This window comes from Heptranchias perlo, chromosome 22 (genome assembly GCF_035084215.1).
Source record: "Heptranchias perlo isolate sHepPer1 chromosome 22, sHepPer1.hap1, whole genome shotgun sequence".
NCBI lineage: Eukaryota > Metazoa > Chordata > Chondrichthyes > Hexanchiformes > Hexanchidae > Heptranchias > Heptranchias perlo.
Genome location: NC_090346.1, coordinates 51,484,398 through 51,511,399, shown reverse-complemented (window position 1 = coordinate 51,511,399; position 27,002 = coordinate 51,484,398). Strand labels below are relative to the sequence as shown.

At 42.5% G+C, this 27,002-nt stretch overlaps 1 protein-coding gene across 4 annotated transcripts in view; it reads right to left on the bottom strand.

The window, feature by feature from the left end:
- Positions 1-438: 438 nt before the first annotated feature.
- The window catches only part of ankfn1b (ankyrin repeat and fibronectin type III domain containing 1b), an 834,116-nt gene continuing 807,552 nt past the window's right edge, over positions 439-27,002 (bottom strand). For all 4 annotated transcript variants that reach the window (XM_068003637.1, XM_068003639.1, XM_068003638.1 and 1 more), the window contains 4 exons: positions 6,237-6,403; positions 3,867-4,077; positions 2,282-2,949; positions 439-1,366 (listed from right to left, as the gene is read on the bottom strand). In XM_068003637.1, coding sequence (XP_067859738.1) covers positions 1,079-1,366; positions 2,282-2,949; positions 3,867-4,077; positions 6,237-6,403 — 1,334 coding nt within the window. In that variant the 3' untranslated portion in view covers positions 439-1,078. The remainder of the gene's footprint in view (positions 1,367-2,281; positions 2,950-3,866; positions 4,078-6,236; positions 6,404-27,002) is intronic.

Here is a 27,002-nt window from a genome sequence, read left to right as displayed (position 1 = left end):
CATTATTTTATCGACTTCTATAAGATCACCCCTAAACCTCCTACTCTCCAGGGGAAAAAGTCTCAGTCTATCCAACCTCTTCCTATATGTCAAACCATCAAGTCCCGGTAGCATCCTAGTAAATATTTTCTGCACTCTTTCTAGTTTAATAATATCCTTTCTATAATAGGGTGTCCAGAACTGTACACAGTATTCCAAGTGTGGCCTCATTAATGTCTTGTACAACTTCAATAAGACATCCCAACTAAGAGATGTCCTACAGTGCACACTTTGGTGTGTTAAAGAAGGAAGATGGAAGTTCGAGATGGAGGTGCAATGAGTTGCTGAAAGCATCTGATGCCATTGAGTGTGAGCTGCTACAAGCTGCTACTTCCCTGTAACAGGGACCGTCACCATCTCCCATCACAAAAAAAACAGTTCAATTTGTGTTACACATATCAAAGGACTTTGTTATCTTCATATAGACCATAAATAGCACAAAATAACGTCACATGAGATACTGAATGATTCTCTGAATATAAGATCATGCTATTAGGTTTTGGATGCAATCAACAACCACAGCTTTGTAAACAAACCGAGGAAAGCTGCTTTGCCTGAGTACAAGAGTTCCAAGTGGAACACAGTAGCTGCAAAGTTTGGGAATTCCTCAGAGGGAGCTCAGTGACTCCGATGGACATTAGGTACCCTCCACATTCCTGTTTCAAAACAGTTCAGGTGATTGAATAATGTGCAAGTATCCCTCAAGTTTGGAAGTACACAGAGCAACAATGTAGCAGGACAATAAATCTTTTCCTTCCTCTTTTCAGCTTCATCATGCAGATTCTTACACAATCCTCACAACTCTCCCCAATCCACAAAGACTGGATCCTGAAGAAACAAAAGCTTTGCTCCTCTCCCTCCAACTTTTCTTTTTAACACAAAGTCTCAGTCTTTGGTAAGATCAGGAAGTAGGTTTCCCTCTCCCTCTTAGCATAGCTGAGTATTTCTGTCTCACATCCCTGGTGGGGGTTGGTGACACCATAATACCATCCTGGAGAAGAGCTGTGGACATCTATCATTGATGTACTTTACCCACGTCTCATACAGTTGTTGCTTTACCATACTGCACTAATAGCGGGGAGTACTCTTTAATACGAACACATAATCTTCCCTTGGTCCATGGATTCTGTAGGGAAAGGGGCAGAAAGTCATCCTGTAACCATTTCTCTGTATTGTCCATGGATAGTACCAGGCCAAAGTGCTCCAGCTGATCATCTCTGTAGATCGGGCCTTCTGTGTCTCTGCTCATTTTCATCGATGTCTCATTCGTTTCCCTTATCACCAGTTTAACAATCTCTCGTGCTGATGTATTGCTTGTGACATGAAGCTAGGGCCGGAAAACAGGGCTGGTTAGCAACAAGAAGGGTGGAAGTGGGGTGATGATAAAAAATGCATCTAATAAAATCTCAAATCAATCATCAGCTTTAATTAACCACATTGGAGTCCAATTTGCAGAAGAGAAGAAGCTGTAGCTAACTCACCACAGCACACAGACCCCCAACTCCCACTCACCCACCCACCACCCCCCAACACCCTCCAATTTTTGATTCATTTTAAACAGTTAGCAGCAATGACATTATCCGAGGAGGATTGACAGAAACTCCACAGTGGGAATGCTGCATCAACACACAGTAAAAGTCAAAGACATCAGTGCACAGTGATACCTGAATTCAAATTCATGAAATGAAAGTCTTCTCTGTCTGCTGGCTTTAAAAGTCCGAGAGCAAACTCAATCCTAATCAATATGGGCCGACAGCACAAAACCAACCCTAATTTAGCACTGATTGGCAAACTTATTCAGAGTGGCCAGCAGGACAGCTGCATTGTTGTAAATGGAAAATGTCACTGAGTGCAGTAGGGGACAGTCTACTGAAGCACATTGATAGGACAGTGTAGAGGGAGCGTTACTCTGTATCTAACCCCCTGTACCTGCCCTGGGAGTGTTTGATGGGACAGTGTAGAGGGAGCTTTACTCTATATCTAACCCTGTACCTGTCCTGGGAGTGTTTGATGGGACAGTGTAGAGGGAGCTTTACTCTGTATCTAACCCGTGCTGTACCTGCCCTTGGAGTGATTCATGAGCAAGTACCGCACAGGTGAGATACCCAGTAAAGCTCCCTCTACACTTCTGACTGTAGGAAATGCATGGTCTGCTTACAGGAGTTGGCTAGTGACACTAAGCCCAAAAGAATATGTAGAACCAACGTGATTTTGTAATGAATATCGAATGAACAGGCATTACCTTGACACTTATCTCCTTGGACAATCCTGTGTGGTACTGTGGGTAAATTCGTAAACTCACAGAGTTTAGCTTTCTCCCTCCATTGGGTTGCGGGACTTTCTCCATAGATTCTTGATGAGGATTAATCCATTCTGTGGAATCCTGGGATTCGGAATGACTTATTAGTCTTGAAGTATCCTCAGAGTGAGGAGGAGTGTCTGGGCTGAAGCTCGCAGAGGGCCCGTGCCTGCTCATACTTGACTCATTGGACTTTTGTTCTGCTGGATATTCATCCACAGATTCAGGTCGAGACCAACATTTCCTCTGAATATGGAAGGCTTGTGTTGGGGTGTCAAGGCTGCTCGTTCGGACACAATAGGCCTGTCTTTTTTCTGTGATGTGCAAAAGTTCGAGCTGTCTACTCGGGAGCACAAAATCACTGTCATAGAGCCCTGAGTGCCTCCTGTCCTCATCACTGCTGCTCAGTAGTTGGGATTTGACTTCATGTGCTCGAAGAACATCAGGAGCACTGTCACGCAAGTTATGGCTTGGTCTTCTGCTGCAGTCAGGGGCTGACGAGTAGATGAAATCCAGCTCTTTGGGGCTCTGAGCTCTGCTCGAGTCATAATCACTATCTGTGGCCAAAAATACCTCTGAGGAACCTTCCTCATCGGATATCCCATGGGAATCTGGAGGGGGGGAAACACATGCATTCTATGTTGCTAATGGTGCTATGGTTACTCAGTGCCCTCAGTTGCTGCAGACATGGTTGGAAGAGCTGTTGATCACATTATACTGATTACATCAGAGCAATATTTGACCCATTAACCCAAAGCATTTTTGTATAATTCTGATTTTGTGGTTGTCTATTTAAATCTAGTCATAATCATCATCATAAAGGGGCCAAAATCGTGGACTAGCAGAGGGTGCAACTCAAATAAATGAGTGGGGGAGGCCAGGAAATCGACAGGACCCCTGTAGAAATGGCACAAACAGCTGAAAATACAAAGCAGTTAAAAGTAGCATCCCTGGTCTGTGCTGTGCACCTGATCTCAGCCAAGGCAGCAGTTGGAGAGGCCCAACTTGGGAGGAGAAATTCAGCCACTAACCTTTTGCTGATCACCATCCAGTGTTTCATGCTGGACAGTACACGTGTGGACAGTACACGTGTGGACAGTACATGTGTGGACAGTACACATGTGGACAGTAAATGTGTGGACAGTACACGTGTGGACAGTAGGTGAGGAAAGGGACAGACTCAGCTCTGCTGTCCTACATGGATAACAACCTGTCATTACTCACTGTCTAGGCTTTCACATGAAAACTGGCCACTTGTGTGAGGTACTGCAAGGCTTGACACAGGTGGATCCTGTAAGAGTCAGTGACTTCAGGAGAGAATTCAGTGCAAAGACATTCCATCAGGTCACTGACATGGAGCTAAGAAATAAGGTGGCCTGATTGGTGCGAATGAGCTTTTATTTAAACAACAGAACAAAGCAATATGCCAAGGAGCCTCTTTGAAAGTTAGGAAAAAAATGCAGCATTCAAAATGTTAATGAATTGCCGGGGCATGTCTCTACCCAATGCTGTATCCACTAGTACTTACCAAAAGTATGTCTGCGACTGGTCTCTGGGGAGGGGGTTGGGGAGGGCAAGTAATCTAGGTTGGATGAAATGGATTGCAGGTTGTCCTTCTTTCTATCTCCAGTAAAGTCCATCAGCCAGGTCAATGGGATGCCCCCAGGAGGCTGCTTGTACCTGGCGTATTGTAGTACGTCCATTATCCAGCGCATCTCCCGCCACATCTCTTCCATTTGCTGAAAAAAATGTCAGCGATAAATAACCAGATAGCATGGCATATCATCGAATCATAGAAAGTTACAGTGCAAAAGGAGGCCATTTGGCCCATCGAATCCGTGCTGACCGAAAAAGAGCTATCAAGCCTGATCCCACTTTCCAGCACTTGGTCCGTAGCCCTGTGGGTTTCAGCCCTTCAAGTGCACATCCAGGTACTTTTTAAATGAGTTGAGGGTTTCTGCCTCTCCCACCCTCTCAGGCAGTGAGTTCCAGACCCCCATCACCCTCTGGGTGAAAAACTTTACTCAGCTCCCCTCTAATCCTTCTACCAATCACTTTAAATCTACGCCCCCTGGTTATTGATCCCTCTGCTAAGGGGAATAGGTCCTCCCTATCCACTCTATCTAGGCCCGTTATAATTTTATACACCTCAATTAAATCTCCCCTCAGACTCCTTTGTTCCAAAGAAAAATATCTCAAATCGACAACTTCCAGAAAGCTAATCGCACACCATCACTCAATAAACTCACAGGAATCAGCATATAAATCAGTTTTAATTCACTTTTAATTTTGTGCTAATTAAAGTGAAGGATGTTAGTGCTGAGAATGGAATAATTTTCACTTCAGGCTCCGAGTGCCAGCATGAAATAATCCCTGATCAGGTACAGCACGGGTTAGATACAGAGTAAAGCTCCCCCTACACTGCCCCATCAAACACTCCCAGGGCAGGTACAGGGTTAGATACAGAGTAAAGCTCCCTCTACACTGTCCCATCAAACACTCCCAGGGCAGGTACAGGGGGTTAGATACAGAGTAAAGCTCCCTCTACACTGTCCCATCAAACACTCACAGAGCAGGTACAGCACAGGTACAGATTAAAGCTCCCTCGACACTGTCCCATCAAACACTCACAGAGCAGGTACAGGGTTAGATACAGAGTAAAGCTCCCCCTACACTGTCCCATCAAACACTCCCAGGGCAGGTACAGGGTTAGATACAGAGTAAAGCTCCCCCTACACTGTCCCATCAAACACTCACAGAGCAGGTACAGGGTTAGATACAGAGTAAAGCTCCCTCTATACTGTCCCATCAAACACTCCCAGGGCAGGTACAGGGTTAGATACAGAGTAAAGCTCCCTCTACACTGTCCCATCAAACACTCACAGAGCAGGTACAGCACGGGTTAGATACAGAGTAAAGCTCCCCCTACACTGTCCCATCAAACACTCACAGAGCAGGTACAGCACGGGTACAGATTAAAGCTCCCTCGACACCATCCTATCAATGTACCTGAGCACCAAGTTAAGAAGAGTGCCCATTACTACATCAGTTTTTTATTTCCCAGGATCGAAATCCCGTGGGCTTTCTGAGGCAGATTGCCAAATGATGCAGAATGATGGACAGTTTGTGTACTGGGGCCATGCCCAGTGAGACTGTCCAAACTCATGTTATGTCAGACTCTTCCAGCCAGAAGACAGAAGAAGCTTTCATCCCATCAGTCTGGTCTGGGTTTGCTGCCCAAATTCTCAGTGTATGCTCCCGTCACACAATGCTGTGACCAGCATCACTAACGTCTAAAATGTATCCGCTATTTTACGGGATGGGTTGAAACTCGGGCGATATTCTGCATCAGCTCTCTGATTGGTTCCTCACAGACTCCGGGACAGTCAATAGATTGTACTGTACATTTTAAAAACTTTGCTTCAGAAGACACCAGGATTCCTGGAGAGTTTTTTTCTCTGGATTTCACTGCTCTGAGAACCAAAATAAACATAGGTTTTTGAAGATGAGCAGAGATTTAAAGGGGTACCATCATCCCAGAATTTGATTTCTTGTAAACAAATAGCCTGCTCAGCCTGATGCGAGCAGTGAACTGTTTCATTTCGTAGATTCTGAATAAATGTTGGATTGTTTAAACTTTTCAAAATTGGCAGAATGTTGCACTGACATTTCGGATGGTATTGAAATTGGGGGTTTGTTCAGTATTGTTGCCATTTAATTACTCACCAGCACACCCTTAAGAAGACAGCTCCAGCGACTTTTTGAAGGAGCAGCCAGTCTAAATGTTTTGTTTGACCTCAGTTAAATATACAGGACCGTTATTGATGATATGAGAGCTGATCTATCCACCTTTGGTTGTATTGGTGCAACAATGATTGGACAATGGAATCTTGCTCACCTGAATAAAGTCCTGGACTTGCTGGTGCCTCTGTTTAGCTGCCACTACCTCAGAGTCAGAGAATGCCTCCCTCAGTGCCTGTTGGGAGAGGAGCAAATCCAACTCCAACAGTGCTGACACTTGGCAATATTGGCTGATGACCGTCTTATCATAGGTGAAAAAGTGAACTGAAAGAGAGAAAACCGACAACAGATTGATCATGGGCTGTAACCTTTGATTTGTTTAGGCCTGACACTCAGCTCTATTAACAACAAGAGGGAATTGGACTGCAACAAGTCAACACTCCGAGCCTTGTGCAAAACTCCAAGCTTTGTAAAAAAACTCAAACCTTGTACAAAATTCTAAGCTTTGTACAAAATTCCAACCTTGCACAAAACTCCAACCTTGTACAAAACTCCAACACAAAACTCCAACCTTGCACAAAACTCCAACCTTGCACAAAACTCCAACCTTGTACAAAACTCCAACCTTGCACAAAACTCCAACCTTGTACAAAACTCCAACACAAAACTCCAACCTTGCACAAAACTCCAACCTTGCACAAAACTCCAACCTTGTACAAAACTCCAACACAAAACTCCAACCTTGTACAAAACTCCAACCTTGCACAAAACTCCAACCTTGTACAAAACTCCAACCTTGAACAAAACTCCAACCTTGTACAAAACTCCAACCTTGCACAAAATTCCAACCTTGTACAAAACTCCAACCTTGCACAAAATTCCAACCTTGTACAAAACTCCAACCTTGCACAAAACTCCAACCTTGTACAAAACTCCAACCTTGCACAAAACTCCAACCTTGCACAAAACTCCAACCTTGTACAAAACTCCAACCTTGCACAAAATTCCAACCTTGTACAAAACTCCAACCTTGCACAAAACTCCAACCTTGTACAAAACTCCAACCTTGTACAAAACTCCAACCTTGCACAAAATTCCAACCTTGTACAAAACTCCAACCTTGCACAAAACTCCAAGCTTTGTAAAAAACTCCAAGCTTTGTAGAAAATTCCAACCTTGCACAAAACTCCAAGCTTTGTAAAAAAAACTCCAAACTTGTACAATATTCCAAGTTTATACAAAACTCCAATCTTTGTTCAAAACTCCAATGTTCCACATAGGAACATAGGAATATAGGAACAGGAGTAGGCCATTCAGCCCCTCGAGCCTGTTCCGCCATTTGATAAGAGCACGGTTGTGAGGACAACACAGTGTGCTGAGAGTTCGGTATGTGTGGGAGTTTGGTAAAGTGGGGGAAGGAGGTGCTGCTTTGCCTTGCTTTTCCTGCAGAGCGGTAGTGGACCTGAGAGTGGTGAGCGGCGGTAAAGAGCGAGACCAGAGCGGGGATAAAAACAGCGCGGAGAGAGCGAGAGTTCAGTCGGTGAGCGGCGGGAGAGAGCGAGACCAGAGCGGAGATATAAACAGCGCGGAGAGAGCGAGAGTTCAGTCGGTGAGCGGCGGGAGAGAGCGAGACCAGAGCTTACTCTGAGAGCGAGACTCTGAGACCAGCGGCAGTTCGGGGTGACGTCACCAGTCAGAAAGTGACGCGGCACAGGGGAGGCAGCTGATTGGTGAGTAGGTTCAGGTGAGTATTTCTACCATTTTACTGTAAGTAAAGTAATAAGAAAGGGAAGATCTGCAGGTTTTATAGCAGATAGTGTTTTTTTTTAGTGAACCTAGGTCCCTAGTATAGTTAACATTTTCTAATTTCAACGTAATTTAAAAGGGGTAACTAAGCTAAGGCAAGTCATGGCAGCAGACCTCGCACCCGTGATATGCTCCTCCTGCAAGATGTGGGAAGTCATGGACACTACCAGTGTCCCTGCCGACCATGTGTGCGGGAAGTGTGTCCACCTGCAGCTACTGACCGATCGTATCTCGGAGCTGGAGCTGCGGGTGGACTCACTGTGGAGCATTCGCGATGCAGAGAAACTCGTGGATAGCACGTTTAGCGAGTTGGTCACACCGCAGGTAAAGGGTATACAGGCAGGAAGTGAATGGGTGACCAACAGGAAGAGTAAGAGATGCAGGCAGGTAGTGCAGGGGTCCCCTGTGGCCATCCCCCTCTCAAACAGATATGCCACTTTGGATGCTGTTGGGGGGGATGACTTATCAGGGGAAGGCAGCAGCAGCCAACTTCCTGGCACCACGGGTAGCTCTGCTGCACAGGCTGGGAGGAAAAAGAATGGCAGAGCTATAGTGATAGGGGACTCAATTGTAAGGGGAATAGACAGGCGTTTCTGCGGCCGCAACCGAGACTCCAGGATGGTGTGTTGCCTCCCTGGTGCAAGGATCAAGGATGTCTCGGAGCGGCTACAGAACATTTTGGAGGGGGAGGGCGAACAGCCAGCTGTCGTGGTGCACATAGGCACCAACGATATAGGTAAAAAAGGGGATGAGGTCCTAAAAGCAGAATATAGGGAGTTAGGAGGTAAATTAAAAAATAGGACCTCAAAGGTAGTAATCTCAGGATTGCTGCCAGTGCCACGTGCTAGTCAGAGTAGAAATAGGAGGATATTTCAAATGAATACGTGGCTAGAGGAATGGTGCAAGGGGGAGGGATTCAAATTCCTGGGACACTGGAAACGGTTCTGGGGGAGGTGGGATCAGTACAAACCGGACGGTCTGCACCTGGGCAGGGCCGGGACCGCTGTCCTAGGAGGAGTGTTTGCTAGTGCTGTTGGGGAGGGTTTAAACTAAAGTGGCAGGGGGTTGGGAACCTGAGCAGGGAGAGAGAGGAAAGCGTAACAGGAAGGGACAGAAGGTATGGAGTAATAGGTAAAGTGTTAAAAAAGGAAAAAGCAGGAACTAAGCGTCACAAAACAGATTTGAAAGTTCTTTATCTGAATGCACGTAGCATTCGTAATAAAATGGACGAGTTAACGGCACAAATAACTACGTATGGGTATGATCTTGTGGCCATTACAGAAACATGGCTGCAGGGTGACAACGACTGGGAATTAAATATGCCAGGGTATTTAACAATCAGGAAGGACAGGCAGGAAGGAAGGGGAGGTGGGGTGGCTATGTTAATAAAGGAAGGAATCACTGTAATACAGAGAAATGATATTGGGACAAAGCATCAAGATAATGAAACAGTTTGGGTGGAGATAAGGAATAATAAGGGAAAAAAAACATTAGTGGGCGTAGTATATAGGCCTCCTAATAGTTGCAACTCTGCTGGAAGAAGTATTAATCAGGAGATAGTCGGGGCATGTAATAAGGGAACAGCCATAATTATGGGGGATTTTAATTATCATATTAACTGGACAAATCAAATTGGGCAGAGCAGCCTTGAGGACGAGTTCATTGAGTGCATCAGGGATGGATTTCTTGAGCAGTATGTAACTGATCCTACAAGGGGGCAGGCAACCTTGGACCTGGTCCTGTGTAATGAGTCAGGATTAATTAATAATGTCCTAGTTAAGGATCCCCTTGGAACGAGCGACCACAACATGGTTGAATTCCATATCCAATTAGAGGGTGAGAAGGTTGATTCTCAAACAAGCGTACTGAGCTTGAATAAAGGAGACTATGATGGTATGAGAGCGGAATTGATTAAAGTGGACTGGGAAAATAGATTAAAGGGTAAGACGGTACATGAGCAGTGGTGTTCATTTAGGGAGTTATTTTACAACTTTCAAAATAAATATATTCCACTGAGGAAAAAAGGGTGTAAAAGAAATGACAGCCATCCGTGGCTAAGTAAAGAAATTAAGGATAGTATCCGACTAAAAACAAGGACATATAAGGTAGCCAAAGTTAGTGGGAGGATAGAAGATTGGGAATTCTTCAAAAGACAGCAAAAAGTAACTAAAGGATTGATTAAGAAAGGGAAGTTAGATTATGAAAAGAAATTAGCAAAAAATATAAAAACAGATAGCAAGAGTTTCTATAGTTATATAAAAAGAAAAAGGGTGGCTAAGGCAAACATAGGTCCCTTAGAGGATGAGACCAGGAAATTAATGGTGGGAAACATGGAGATGGCAAAAATGCTGAACAAATATTTTGTTTCAGTCTTTACAGTAGAGGACACTAAGAATATCCCAACACTGGACAAACAGGGGACTCTCGGGGGGGAGGAGCTAAATACGATTAAAATCACTCAGGAGATGGTACTCAGTAAAATAATGGGACTCAAGGCGGATAAATCCCCTGGACCTGATGGCTTCCATCCTAGGGTCTTGAGGGAAGTGGCAGTAGGGATTGTGGATGCTTTGGTGATAGTTTTCCAAAATTCCCTGGACTCAGGAGAGGTCCCGGCAGATTGGAAAACTGCTAATGTAACACCGTTATTTAAAAAGGGTAGTAGGCAGAAGGCTGGAAATTATAGACCAGTTAGCTTAACATCTGTGGTGGGTAAAATTTTGGAGTCTATTATTAAGGAGACAGTAACGGAACATTTAGATAAGCATAATTTAATAGGACAAAGTCAGCATGGCTTTATGAAGGGGAAGTCATGTCTGACAAATTTGCTTGAGTTCTTCGAGGATATAACGTATAGGGTGGATAAAGGGGAACCAGTGGACATAGTGTATTTAGACTTCCAGAAGGCATTCGACAAGGTGCCACATAAAAGATTATTACTTAAGATAAAAAATCACGGGATTGGGGGTAATATTCTGGCATGGGTGGAGGATTGGTTATCGAACAGGAAGCAGAGAGTTGGGATAAATGGTTCATTTTCGGACTGGCAACCAGTAGCCAGTGGTGTTCCACAGGGGTCGGTGCTGGGTCCCCAACTCTTTACAATCTATATTAACGATTTGGAGGAGGGGACCGAGTGCAACATATCAAAATTTGCAGATGATACAAAGATGGGAGGGAAAGTAGAGAGTGAGGAGGACATAAAAAACCTGCAAGGGGATATAGACAGGCTGGGTGAGTGGGCGGAGATTTGGCAGATGCAATATAATATTGGAAAATGTGAGGTTATGCACTTTGGCAGGAAAAATCAGAGAGCAAGTTATTATCTTAATGGCGAGAGACTGGAAAGTACTGCAGTACAAAGGGATCTGGGGGTCCTAGTGCAAGAAAATCAAAAAGTTGGTATGCAGGTGCAGCAGGTGATCAAGAAAGCCAACGGAATGTTGGCTTTTATTGCTCGGGGGATAGAATATAAAAACAAGGAGGTATTGCTGCAGTTATATAAGGTATTGGTGAGACCGCACCTGGAATACTGCATACAGTTTTGGTCTCCATACTTAAGAAAAGACATACTTGCTCTCGAGGCAGTACAAAGAAGGTTCACTCGGTTAATCCCGGGGATGAGGGGGCGGACATATGAGGAGAGGTTGAGTAGATTGGGACTCTACTCATTGGAGTTCAGAAGAATGAGAGGCGATCTTATTGAAACATATAAGATTGTGAAGGGGCTTGATCGGGTGGATGCAGTAAGGATGTTCCCAAAGATGGGTGAAACTAGAACTAGGGGGCATAATCTTAGAATAAGGGGCTGCTCTTTCAAAACTGAGATGAGGAGAAACTTCTTCACTCAGAGGGTGGTCGGTCTGTGGAATTTGCTGCCCCAGGAAGCTGTGGAAGCTACATCATTAGATAAATTTAAAACAGAAATAGACAGTTTCCTAGAAGTAAAGGGAATTAGGGGTTATGGGGAGCGGGCAGGAAATTGGACATGAAGCTGAGTTCGGATCGGTCAATGCCCTGTGGGTGGCGGAGAGGGCCCAGGGGCTATATGGCCGGGTCCTGCTCCGACTTCTTGTGTTCTTTAGATTTGTGGTTGGGATCAGATCAGCCATGATCTTATTGAATGGCGGAGCAGGCTCGAGGGGCCGATTGGCCTACTCCTGCTCCAATTTCTTATGTTCTTATGTTCTTATGATCTGTGATCTAACTCCATCGGCTCGATGTTACCAGGGCTGTGGGTTTGCGGTGGGGGGGCAATTGGGTGCGTGGGTAACGCGCCCGGTGAAATCAGTCTGCCCCCCGCGTGATCGCAGCCTGATTGGATCCACTTACCTGCTCCTCCGGGTTCCCCACTGCTGATCTGCGCGTCGGGCGGGCTGCACATGCGCAGTAAGGTCCGTCAGCTGGAGGCGCTCTATTTAAAGGGGCAGTCCTCCACTGACAGATGCTGCAACCAATAGCAAAGATGACTGCATGGAGCAGCCCAGGGGGAAGGCTGCTCCCAGTTTAATGATGCCTCACTCCAGGTATCAATACATGGGGTGAGGAGGAGGGGGAGGACAGAGATCTTCCACCCGGCGGGCGGGAGGAAGCGGCCCGCCTCTGCCACCAGGAAGGCCTGGCTCGAGTTGGCAGAGGAGGTCACCAGTGCCACCAACATATCGCCCACCTGCATACAGTGCAGGAGGCGCTCCAATGACCTAAGTAGGTCAGCTAAAGTGAGTACATTTACTCATTCCCCTACACTCCATCTGCCACATCACTGCCCCCACCCCACATCTCCTTCGGCACTGCCAACACTACTCTGTCACATCACCCCTCACACCCACTCAAACCCCATCCTCATCTTACCTGCACCTTCTCACCTCGCCAGTACTCACCCCGCCACTACCACGCAAACCAATCCTCATACAATCTCATGGCTCTATCCCATACTCACCCTCTCGTGCATCTCTCTCACGGTCAGCCTCACTCAACCTGCCACTACCTGAGCTAGTATCAATTGCCGTTTGCGGAAGAGAGTTCCAAACTTCTACCACCCTTTGTGTGTAGAAGTGTTTTCTAATCTCACTCCTGAAAGGTCTGGCTCTAATTTTTAGACTGTGCCCCCTACTCCTAGAATCCCCAACCAGCGGAAATAGTTTCTCTCTATCCACCCTATCCGTTCCCGTTAATATCTTATAAACTTCGATCAGATCACCCCTTAACCTTCGAAACTCGAGAGAATACAACCCCAATTTGTGAAATCTCTCCTGCTAACTTAACCCTTGAAGTCCGGGTATCATTCTGGTAAGCCTACGGTGCACTCCCTCCAAGGCCAATATGTCCTTCCGAAGGTGCGGTGTCCAGAACTGCTCACAGTACTCCAGGTGCGGTCTAACCAGGGTTTTGTATAGCTGCAGCATAACTTCTGCCCCCTTGTACTCTAGTCCTCGACATATGAAGGCCAGCATTCCATTTGCCTTCTTGATTATTTTCTGCACCTGTTCATGACACTTCAATGATCTATGTACCTGAACCCCTAAGTCCCTTTGGACATCCACAGTTTTTAACTTTTTACCATTTAGAAAGTACCCTGTTCTATCCTTTTTTGATCCAAAGTAGATGACCTCACATTTGTCTACATTGAATTCCATTTGCCAGTTTTGCCCATTCACCTAATCTATCAATATCGCTTTGTAATTTTATGTTTTCATCTACACTGCTTACAATGCCACCAATCTTTGTGCCATCGGCAAACTTAGATATGAGACTTTCTATGCCTTCATCTAAGTCGTTAATAAATATTGTGAATAATTGAGGCCCCTGCGGGACTCCACTAGTCACATCCTGCCAATGTGAATACCTTCCCATTATCCCTACTCTCTGTCGCCTTTCGCTCAGCCAATTTCCTAACCAAGTCCGTACTTTTCCCTCGATTCCATGGGCTTCCATCTTAGCTAACAGTCTCTTATGTGGGACTTTATCAAATGCCTTCTGGAAGTCCATATAAATAACATCCATTGACATTCCCCTGTCCACTACTTTAGTCACCTCTTCAAAAAATTCAATCAGGTTTGTCAGGCACGACCTACCTTTCACAAATCCATGCTGGCTCTCTCTGATTAACTGAAAATTCTCAAGGTGTTCAGTCACCCTATCCTTAATTATAGACTCCAGCATTTTCCCCACAACAGATGTTAGGCTAACTGGTCTATAATTCCCTGGTTTCCCTCTCTCTCCTTTCTTAAAAAGCGGAGTGACATGTGCAATTTTCCAATCTAGAGGGACAGTTCCTGAATCTCGAGAACTTTGAAAGATTATAGTTAGGGCATCTGCAATGTGCTCACCTACTTCCTTTAAAACCCTGGGATGGAAACCATCTGGTCCTGGGGATTTGTCACTCTCTGGTGCTATTACTTTCTTCATTACTGTTACTTTACTTATGTTAGTTTTATCGAGTCCCTGTCCCCGATTCAATATTAGTTTTCTTGGGATTTCCGGCATGCTATCCTCTTTTTCTACTGTAAATACTGACGCAAAGTAATTGTTCAACATGTCCGCCATTTCCCCATTGTCAATGACAATATCCCCACTTTCAGTTTTTAAGGGGCCAACACTGCTCCTGACCACCCTCTTTTTCCTAATATAACTCTAAAAGTTCTTCGTATTGGTTTTGATATCCCTTGCAAGTTTCTTTTCATTCTCTCTTTTTGTAGCTCTTACTATCTGTTTTGTGACCCTTTGTTGATCTTTGTATCTTTCCCATTCGCCAGGATCTGTGCCGTTTTTTGCCTTTTTGTATGCCCTTTCCTTATGTCTTATACTGTCCCTTATCTCTTTAGTTGTCCATGGCTGTTTTTTTTGGCAAGTAGAGTTCTTGCCCCTCAGGGGTATAAACCGATTCTGTATCACGTTAAATGTTTCTTTAAACATTTCCCACTGATCATCAGTCGTTTTACCCATTAACAGATTTGCCCAGTTTACTGCGGACAGTCTCTGTCTCATCCCATTGAAGTCGGCCTTACCCAAGTCTAGAATCTTAACAGCTGATTCACTTTTTTCCCTTTCAAACACTACATTGAATGATCACTATTGGATAGATGTTCACACACAGTTAAGCCGTTAACTAAATCTGGTTCATTACTCATTACTAAATCTAGTATGGCTTGCCCCCTTGTTGCCTCTCGGACATACTGCTGTAGAAAACTATCCCGGGCACACTCAAGAAATTCACTACCTTTCTGACAGTTGCTAGTCTGCTTTTCCCAATCTATGTGAAGGTTAAAGTCCCCCATTAAGACCACTATGCCTTTCTTACACGCTTGTCTAATCTCTGCATTTATACAATCTAGCACTTCAGAGCTGCTGCCAGGGGTCCTATACACAACTCCCACTATAGTCTTAGATCCTTTCCTATTTCTCAATTTTACCCAGAAGGTCTCTGTTGGCTGCTTACCTCTCGTTATATCCTCCTTTATCATTGAAGTGATTTCATCTCTAATCACTAAGGCTACTCCTCCCCCTCTTCCATTTTCCCTATCTCTCCTGTAGACCTTATAACCCGGTATATTTAGTTCCCAATCCTGACCATTCTGCAGCCATGTCTCAGTAATAGCTATCATGTCAGACTCTCCAATTTGAATTTGAACCTGTAGTTCATTTAATTTATTCCTTATACTCCGTGCATTTGTATATAGAACTCTTAGTTGGGCCACACACCCTAGCCTGACCTTCAGCTTTGATGCTGGGTTAATCACCTTACGCCTTCTAGTTTTCACTTTATCTGTCATGCCTAAAGAACACTTTCTTTCTGCTGCTCTACGCTTTTCCCTTTCAGTTGTTTTTGAACAACAATTTGAACTATTTGTATTGTAAATTTCCCGTGGGTCCTCCCCTCTCTTGCTGCTCTCAACTTTACTCTCTTCTGACTCCCCGCTCAGGTTCCCATCCCCCTGCCACTCTAGCTTAAACCGTCCCCTACGAAACTCCAACCTTGTTCAAATCTCCAACCTTGTTCAAAACTCCAACCTTGTTCAAATCTCCAACCTTGTTCAAATCTCCAACCTTGTTCAAAACTCCAACCTTGTTCAAAACTCCAACCTTGTTCAAATCTCCAACCTTGTTCAAATCTCCAACCTTGTTCAAATCTCCAACCTTGTTCAAAACTCCAACCTTGTTCAAATCTCCAACCTTGTTCAAAACTACAACCTTGTTCAAAACTACAACCTTGTTCAAATCTCCAACCTTGTTCAAAACTACAACCTTGTTCAAATCTCCAACCTTGTTCAAATCTCCAACCTTGTTCAAAACTACAACCTTGTTCAAAACTACAACCTTGTTCAAATCTCCAACCTTGTTCAAATCTCCAACCTTGTTCAAAACTACAACCTTGGAGAAAACTGCAAGCTTTGTACAAAACTCCAACTTGGACAAAACTCCAAACTTGTACAAAACTCCAAGCTTTGTACAAAACTCCAAACTTTGTGGAAAACTCCAACCTTGGACAAAACTCCAACCTGGTAGAAAACTCCAACCTTTGTACAAAGCTCCAACCTTGGAGAAAACTGCAAGCTTTGTACAAAATTCCAACAATGTACAAAACTCCAAGCTTTGTATAAAACTCCAAGCTTTCTACAAGCTCCAAGATTTATACCAACTCCAAGCTTTGTACAAAACACCAAACTTGTACAAAACTGCAAGCTTTGTAAAAAACTCCAAACATATACAAAACTCCAAACTTTGTAGAAAACTCCAAAATTTGTACAAAACTCCAACCTTGTACAAAACTTCAAGCTTTGTAGAAAACTCCAAGGTTTGTACAAAACTGTAAGCTTTGTACAAAATTCCAACAATGAACAAACCTCCAAACTTGGTACAAAACTCCAAACTTGGTACAAAACTCCAAACTTGGTACAAAACTCCAAACTTGTAGAAAACTCCAACCTTATACAAAACTCCAAGCTTTGTACAAAACTCCAAACTTGTAGAAAACTCCAAACTTGGTACAAAACTCCAAACTTGGTACAAAACTCCAAACTTGGTACAAAACTCCAAACCTTGTCCAAAACTCCAAGCTTTGTACAAAACTCCAACCTTGGACAAAACTCCAACCTTATAGAAAACTCCAAACTTTGTACAAAACTCCAAACTTGGTACAAAACTCCAAACTTGTAGAAAACTTCAAACTTGGTACAAAACTCCAAACTTGGTACAAAACTCCAAACTTGGTACAAAACTCCAAACCTTGTAGAAAACTCCAAGCTTTGTACAAAACTCCAACCTTGTAGAAAACTCCAACCTTGGACAAAACTCCAACCTTATAGAAAACTCCAACCTTATACAAAACTCCAAGCTTTGTACAAAACTCCAAGCTTTGTACAAAACTCCAACCTTGTGGAAAACTCCAAAAATTGTACACAAATCCAACCTTGAACGAAATTGCAAGTTTTGTACAAAACTCCAAACTTGTACAAAACTCCAAACTTTTTAAAAATCTCCAACCTTGTACAAAACTGCAGGCTTTGTACAAAACTCCAAGCTTTCCACAAAACTCCACTGATATACAAAACTCCACAGATGTACAAAACTCCAAGCTTTGTAGAAAACTCCAACCTGGTAGAAAACACCAAACTGGTAGAAAACTCCAAGCTTTCGACAAAACTCCAAGCTTTGTAAAAATCTCCAAGCTTTGTAAAAATCTCCAACCTTGTAGAAAACTCCAAGCTTTGTAAAAATCTCCAAGCTTGTAGAAAACTCCAACCTTATACAAAACTCCAAGCTTTGTAAAAATCTCCAAGCTTTGTAAAAATCTCCAACCTTGTAGAAAACTCCAACCTTGGAGAAAACTCCAAGCTTTGTACAAAACTCCAACCTTGGACAAAACTCCAACCTTATAGAAAACTCCAAACTTTGTACAAAACTCCAAACTTGGTACAAAACTCCAAACTTGTAGAAAACTTCAAACTTGGTACAAAACTCCAAACTTGGTACAAAACTCCAAACTTGGTACAAAACTCCAAACCTTGTACAAAACTCCAAGCTTTGTACAAAACTCCAACCTTGTAGAAAACTCCAAGCTTTGTACAAAACTCCAACCTTGTAGAAAACTCCAACCTTGGACAAAACTCCAGCCTTATAGAAAACTCCAACCTTATACAAAACTCCAAGCTTTGTACAAAACTCCAAGCTTTGTACAAAACTCCAACCTTGTGGAAAACTCCAAAAATTGTACACAAATCCAACCTTGAACGAAATTGCAAGTTTTGTACAAAACTCCAAACTTGTAGAAAACTACAACCTTGCAGAAAACTCCAAACTTGGTACAAAACTCCTACCTCGCAGAAAACTCCAAGATTTGTACAAAACTCCAACTTTGTACAAAACCAGAACCTTGTACAAAACTCCAAACTTGTTCAAAACTCCAAACTTGTGCAAAACTCCAAACTTTGTACAAAACTCCAACCTTGTACAAAACTCCAAACTTTTTAAAAATCTCCAACCTTGTACAAAACTGCAGGCTTTGTACAAAACTCCAAGCTTTGCACAAAACTCCAATGATATACAAAACTCCACAGATGTTCAAAACTCCACAGATGTACAAAACTCCAAGCTTTGTAGAAAACTCCAACCTGGTAGAAAACACCAAACTGGTAGAAAACTCCAAGCTTTCGACAAAACTCCAAGCTTTGTAAAAATCTCCAAGCTTTGTAAAAATCTCCAACCTTGTAGAAAACTCCAAGCTTTGTAAAAATCTCCAAGCTTTGTAAAAATCTCCAACCTTGTAGAAAACTCCAAGCTTTGTACAAAACTCCAAACTTGTAGAAAACTCCAAACTTGGTACAAAACTCCAAACTTGGTACAAAACTCCAAACTTGGTACAAAACTCCAAACCTTGTCCAAAACTCCAAGCTTTGTACAAAACTCCAACCTTGGACAAAACTCCAACCTTATAGAAAACTCCAAACTTTGTACAAAACTCCAAACTTGGTACAAAACTCCAAACTTGTAGAAAACTTCAAACTTGGTACAAAACTCCAAACTTGGTACAAAACTCCAAGCTTTGTACAAAACTCCAACCTTGTAGAAAACTCCAAGCTTTGTACAAAACTCCAACCTTGTAGAAAACTCCAACCTTGGACAAAACTCCAACCTTATAGAAAACTCCAACCTTATACAAAACTCCAAGCTTTGTACAAAACTCCAAGCTTTGTACAAAACTCCAACCTTGTGGAAAACTCCAAAAATTGTACACAAATCCAACCTTGAACGAAATTGCAAGTTTTGTACAAAACTCCAAACTTGTAGAAAACTACAACCTTGCAGAAAACTCCAAACTTGGTACAAAACTCCTACCTCGCAGAAAACTCCAAGATTTGTACAAAACTCCAACTTTGTACAAAACCAGAACCTTGTACAAAACTCCAAACTTGTTCAAAACTCCAAACTTGTGCAAAACTCCAAACTTTGTACAAAACTCCAACCTTGTACAAAACTCCAAACTTTTTAAAAATCTCCAACCTTGTACAAAACTGCAGGCTTTGTACAAAACTCCAAGCTTTGCACAAAACTCCAATGATATACAAAACTCCACAGATGTTCAAAACTCCACAGATGTACAAAACTCCAAGCTTTGTAGAAAACTCCAACCTGGTAGAAAACACCAAACTGGTAGAAAACTCCAAGCTTTCGACAAAACTCCAAGCTTTGTAAAAATCTCCAAGCTTTGTAAAAATCTCCAACCTTGTAGAAAACTCCAAGCTTTGTAAAAATCTCCAAGCTTTGTAAAAATCTCCAACCTTGTAGAAAACTCCAAGCTTTGTAAAAATCTCCAAGCTTTGTAAAAATCTCCAACCTTGTAGAAAACTCCAACCTTGGAGAAAACTCCAAGCTTTGTACAAAACTCCAACCTTGGACAAAACTCCAACCTTATAGAAAGCTCCAAACTTTGTACAAAACTCCAAACTTGGTACAAAACTCCAAACTTGTAGAAAACTTCAAACTTGGTACAAAACTCCAAACTTGGTACAAAACTCCAAACTTGGTACAAAACTCCAAACCTTGTACAAAACTCCAAGCTTTGTACAAAACTCCAACCTTGTAGAAAACTCCAAGCTTTGTACAAAACTCCAACCTTGTAGAAAACTCCAACCTTGGACAAAACTCCAACCTTATAGAAAACTCCAACCTTATACAAAACTCCAAGCTTTGTACAAAACTCCAAGCTTTGTACAAAACTCCAACCTTGTGGAAAACTCCAAAAATTGTACACAAATCCAACCTTGAACGAAATTGCAAGTTTTGTACAAAACTCCAAACTTGTAGAAAACTACAACCTTGCAGAAAACTCCAAACTTGGTACAAAACTCCTACCTCGCAGAAAACTCCAAGATTTGTACAAAACTCCAACTTTGTACAAAACCAGAACCTTGTACAAAACTCCAAACTTGTTCAAAACTCCAAACTTGTGCAAAACTCCAAACTTTGTACAAAACTCCAACCTTGTACAAAACTCCAAACTTTTAAAAAATCTCCAACCTTGTACAAAACTGCAGGCTTTGTACAAAACTCCAAGCTTTGCACAAAACTCCAATGATATACAAAACTCCACAGATGTTCAAAACTCCACAGATGTACAAAACTCCAAGCTTTGTAGAAAACTCCAACCTGGTAGAAAACACCAAACTGGTAGAAAACTCCAAGCTTTCGACAAAACTCCAAGCTTTGTAAAAATCTCCAAGCTTTGTAAAAATCTCCAACCTTGTAGAAAACTCCAAGCTTTGTAAAAATCTCCAAGCTTTGTAAAAATCTCCAACCTTGTAGAAAACTCCAAGCTTTGTAAAAATCTCCAAGCTTTGTAAAAATCTCCAACCTTGTAGAAAACTCCAACCTTGGAGAAAACTCCAAGCTTTGTACAAAACTCCAACCTTGGACAAAACTCCAACCTTATAGAAAACTCCAAACTTTGTACAAAACTCCAAACTTGGTACAAAACTCCAAACTTGTAGAAAACTTCAAACTTGGTACAAAACTCCAAACTTGGTACAAAACTCCAAACTTGGTACAAAACTCCAAACCTTGTACAAAACTCCAAGCTTTGTACAAAACTCCAACCTTGTAGAAAACTCCAAGCTTTGTACAAAACTCCAACCTTGTAGAAAACTCCAACCTTGGACAAAACTCCAACCTTATAGAAAACTCCAACCTTATACAAAACTCCAAGCTTTGTACAAAACTCCAAGCTTTGTACAAAACTCCAACCTTGTGGAAAACTCCAAAAATTGTACACAAATCCAACCTTGAACGAAATTGCAAGTTTTGTACAAAACTCCAAACTTGTAGAAAACTACAACCTTGCAGAAAACTCCAAACTTGGTACAAAACTACTACCTCGCAGAAAACTCCAAGATTTGTACAAAACTCCAACTTTGTACAAAACCAGAACCTTGTACAAAACTCCAAACTTGTTCAAAACTCCAAACTTGTGCAAAACTCCAAACTTTGTACAAAACTCCAACCTTGTACAAAACTCCAAACTTTTTAAAAATCTCCAACCTTGTACAAAACTGCAGGCTTTGTACAAAACTCCAAGCTTTGCACAAAACTCCAATGATATACAAAACTCCACAGATGTTCAAAACTCCACAGATGTACAAAACTCCAAGCTTTGTAGAAAACTCCAACCTGGTAGAAAACACCAAACTGGTAGAAAACTCCAAGCTTTCGACAAAACTCCAAGCTTTGTAAAAATCTCCAAGCTTTGTAAAAATCTCCAACCTTGTAGAAAACTCCAAGCTTTGTAAAAATCTCCAAGCTTTGTAAAAATCTCCAACCTTGTAGAAAACTCCAAGCTTTGTAAAAATCTCCAAGCTTTGTAAAAATCTCCAACCTTGTAGAAAACTCCAACCTTGGAGAAAACTCCAAGCTTTGTACAAAACTCCAAACTTTGTGGAAAACTCCAACCTTGGACAAAACTCCAACCTTGTAGAAAACTCCAAACTTGTCCAAACTCCAAGCTTTTTAAAAAAACTCCCAGCTTTTAAACTGAATTCCAAGGAAAGAGCCAAACTGAAATCTACACCCAATCACCTGTTCACAAGCTTCGTTAGTCTGATGTTGACACAATTTCAGCAAAGTGGGGACAACAATTTTCTAAAAATAAATTCCATAAGAATGTATAAGGATGTTCAGTGACTTTTGAATTGTTAGGAAATCCAACAAAGCAAATTAAATATATAAGTTATGGAATATAATACATCAGTGAGCTTAATATATCAGTGTACAGGCCCATTTCTCCAAGTTTCTGTCCAGATCTATTTCAATATTATGACAAAACTTATTGCCAAAGTTACTACCGCAAGAAATTGTGATGTCTTGCTACTGCAATTCTGTGCAGTCTTGTTCCATTGGTGCAGAATTTTTTTTTATTCGTTCATGTGATGTGGGCGTCGCTGGCGAGGAGGGCATTTATTGCCCATCCCTAATATTGAGTTATAGCAACAATTGTTGTGGTGTTGGTCCAATCATAATGTTGCAGCAGACTGACAGGCTGGCTGTATCTGTGTTATGTTGTTGAGGCTAAACTCAGTCCACTGCCGAGTTGAATGGATCTGTTTTTTTCACTTCCCTGTCAGACAGAGCAACGCCATTCCATCAATACAGATTCTGGCTTTGAACAACAATTATAAAGAAAGCCACTTTGAATTGTGATCATAAACTAGAATGGGAGGGGGATGGGAATGTGAGCAGGGAGACAGAGGAGGGGGAAACAAGGATAGAAACAAAAGACAGAAAGGGAAGAAGCAATAGTGGAAGGCAGAGAAAACAAGAGCGAAAAACGAATAGGGCCAGAGTGCAAAATAAAACTAAGATGACTAACAGTCTTCAAAAGACAAGTCTAAAGGCATTGTGTCTTAATGCGCGGAGCATTCGCAATAAGCTAGATGAATTAACAGCGCAGATAGATATTAACGGTTATGATTTAGTTGCGATTACGGAGACATGGCTGCAGGGTGACCAAGGATGGGAACTGAACATCCAGGGATATTCAATATTTAGGAAGGACAGGCAAAAAGGGAAAGGAGGTGGGGTAGCGTTGTTAGTAAAGGAGGAAATCAATGCAATAGTGAGGAAGGATATTGGCTCGGAAAATCACAATGTGGAATCTGTATGGGTGGAGCTAAGAAACACCAAGGGGCAGAAAACGTTGGTGGGGGTTGTCTATAGGCCCCCAAACAGTAGTGGAGATGTAGGGGAGGGCATTAAACAGGAAATTAGAGACACATACAAGAAGGGTACAACTATAATCATGGGTGACTTTAATCTACATATAGATTGGTCAAAACAAATTAACAATAATACTGTGGGGGAGAAATTCCTGGAGTGTGTACATGATGGTTTTCTAGACCAATACGTTGAGGAACCAGAGAACAGGTGATTCTAGACTGGGTATTGTGCAATGAGAAAGGATTAATTAACAATCTTGTTGTGCGGGGTCCCTTAGGAAAGAGCGACCATAACATGATAGAATTCTTCATTAAGGTGGAGAGTGAAGTAGTTGAATCCGAAACTAGGGTCCTGAATCTAAATAAAGGAAATTACGAAAGTATGAGGTGTGAGTTGGCTATGATAGATTGGGGAACTTCACTAAAAGGGATGACGGTGGATAGGCAATGGCTAATATTTAAAGAACGTGTGCAGGAATTACAACAATTATTCATTCCTGTCTGGCACAAAAATAAAACAGGAAAGGTGGCTCAACCGTGGCTTACAAAAGAAATTAGCGATAGTTCTTAAGTTCTTAAAGTGCACTGTGGAGAATTGGACTGATTCTCAGCAGAGTTACATTGATGGGTGGAAGTGCAGTTGCTATTTCAGTGGTAAGTCTATCACTGAGGAAAATCTGGCCCGTATATATTGTGATTCTGATACACTGCTACCATACTAATAGGGTTGAACAATATAGAAACATAGAAACAGAGAAAATAGGAGCAAGAGTAGGCCATTCGGCCCTTTGGGCCTGATCCGCCATTCAACATGATCATGGCTGATCGTCGAACTCAGTAACAATTATTCATTCCTGTCTGGCACAAAAATAAAACAGGAAAGGTGGCTCAACCGTGGCTTACAAAAGAAATTAGGGATAGTATTAGATCCAAAGAGGAGACATGTAAAATTGCCTGAAAAAGCGGCAAGCCTGAGGATTGGGAGCAGTTCAGAATTCAACAAAGGAGGACAAAGAGATTGATTAAGAGGGGAAAAATAGAGTATGAGAGTAAACTAGCAGGGAACATAAAAACTGACTGTAAAAGCTTCACTAAATATGTCAAGAGAAAAAGATTAGTGAAGACAAATGTAGGTCCCTTACAGTCAGAAATCGGGGAAATTATAATGGGGAACAAAGAAATGGCAGATCAATTAAACACATACTTTGGTTCTGTCTTCACAAAGGAGAACACAAATAACCTTCCAGAAATGTTAGGGAACCAAGGGTCTAGTGAGAGGGAGGAACTGAAGGAAATCAGTATTAGTAAAAAAAATAGTGCTCAGGAAATTAATGGGGCGAAAGGCTGACAAATCCCCAGGGCCTGATAATCTACATCCCAGAGTACTAAAGGAAGTGGCCCTGGAAATAGTGGATGCATTGGGGATCATCTTCCAAAATTCTATAGACTTTGGAACAGTTCCTACAGATTGGAGGGTGGCAAATGTAACCCCACTATTTAAAAAAGGAGGGAGAGAAAAAACAGGGAATTACAGACCAGTTAGCCTAACATCAGTAGTGGGGAAAATGCTGGAGTCTATTATAAAAGATGTGATAACAGAACACTTGGAGGGCATTAACGGGATTGGACAAAGTCAGCATGGGTTAATGAAAGGGAAATCATGCTTAACAAATCTACTGGAGTTTTTTGAGGATGTAACTAGTAGAATAGATAGGGGAGAACCAGTGGATGTGGTGTATTTGGATTTTCAGAAGGCTTTTGATAAGGTCCCACACAAGAGGTTAGTGTGCAAAATTAAAGCACATGGGATTGGGGGGAATATACTGGCATGGATTGAGAATTGGTTGACAGACAGGAAACAGAGAGTAGGAATAAACGGGTCTTTTTCGGGGTGGCAGGCAGTGACTAGTGGGGTACCGCAGGGATCAGTGCTTGGGCCCCAGCTATTCACAATATATATCAATGATTTGGATGAGGGAACTAAATGTAACATTTCCAAGTTTGCAGACGACACAATAGATATATTTCTTAATGCTAAAGGGATCAAGGGATATGGGGAAAAAGCGTGAACATGGTACATCGAAACATAGAAAATAAGAGCAAGAGTAGGCCATTCGGCCCTTCGGGCCTGCTCCGCCATTCAAAATGATCATGGCTGATCGTCTAACTCAGTCCCCTGTTCCCGTTGTCAAGGACATCCTTCCTCAGATAAGGAGACCAAAACTGCATAAAATACTCCAGATGTGGTCTCACCAAGGCCCTGTATGACTGCAGTAAGACATCCCTGTTCCTGTACTCAAATCCTCTTGCAATGAAGGCCAACATACCATTCACCTTCCTAACTGCTTGCTGCACCTGAATGCTCGCTTTCAGCGACTGGTGTACTAGGACACCCAGGTCTCGTTGCACCTCCCCTTTTCCCAATCTATCACCATTCAGATAATAATCTGCTTTTCTGTTTTTACAACCAAAGTGGATAACCTCACATTTATCCACGTTATACTGCATCTGCCATGTTCTTGCCCACTCACCCAACTTGTCTAAATCACATTGGAGCCTCTTTGCATCCACCTCACAGCTCACATTCCACCCCAGCTTTGTGTCATCTGCAAACTTGGAAATGTTACATTTAGTTCCCTCATCCAAATCATTGATATATATTGTGAATAGCTGGGGCCCAAGCACTGATCCCTGCGGTACCCCACTAGTCACTGTCTGCCACCCGGAAAAAGACCCGTTTATTCCTACTCTCTGTTTCCTGTCTGTCAACCAATTCTCAATCCGTGCCAGTATATTCCCCCCAATCCCATGTGCTTTAATTTTGCACACTAACCTCTTGTGTGGGACCTTATCAAAAGCCTTCTGAAAACCTAAATACACCACATCCACTGGTTTTCCCCTATCTATTCTACTGGTTACATCCTCAAAAAACTCCAGTAGATTTGTTCAGCATGATTTCCCTTTCATAAGAACATAAGAAATAGGAGCAGGAGTAGGCCAATCGGCCCCTCGAGCCTGCTCCGCCATTCAATAAGATCTGATCCTAACCTCAAATCTAAATTCATGTCCAATTTCCTGCCCGCTCCCCGTAACCCCTAATTCCCTTTACTTCTAGGAAACTGTCGATTTCTGTTTTAAATTTATTTAATGATGTAGCTTCCACAGCTTCCTGGGGCAGCAAATTCCACAGACCTACTACCCTCTGAGTGAAGAAGTTTCTCCTCATCTCAGTTTTGAAAGAGCAGCCCCTTATTCTAAGATTATGCCCCCTAGTTCTAGTTTCACCCATCCTTGGGAACATCCTTACCGCATCCACCCGATCAAGCCCCTTCACAATCTTATATGTTTCAATAAGATCGCCTCTCATTCTTCTGAACTCCAATGAGTAGAGACCCAATCTACTCAACCTCTCCTCATATGTCCACCCCCTCTTGCACTCTAACCCCTTGTAATAAAGGCCAACATGCCATTTGCCTTCCTAATTGCTCACTGTACCTGCATACTAACTTCTGTATTTCTTGTACGAGGACACTCAAGAATCTCTGAACACCAACATTTAATAGTTTCTCACCATTTAAAAAACATTCTGTTTTTCTATTTTCCTACCAAAGTGAATAACCTCACATTTCCCCACATTATACTCCATCTACCACCTTCTTGCCCACTCACTTAACCTGTCAATATCCCTTTGCAGACTGGTCAATTTGAGGTCGGGATACCCATTAGTACGAGTTTCCCAGACGTCCTTACGATTTTGACGTATGGACGTCTTTTATTTCTTTTGTCGGTTTCCTGTCCGACTGACCGGCTGATTGACAGGCTGGTCTCAGTTGGACGGGAGACCAGCCAGGGAGAGGATGTCTTCAGGTAAGTCTCTCTTTGCATGATTGGGGGGGGTGGGCATGGGGGGCATA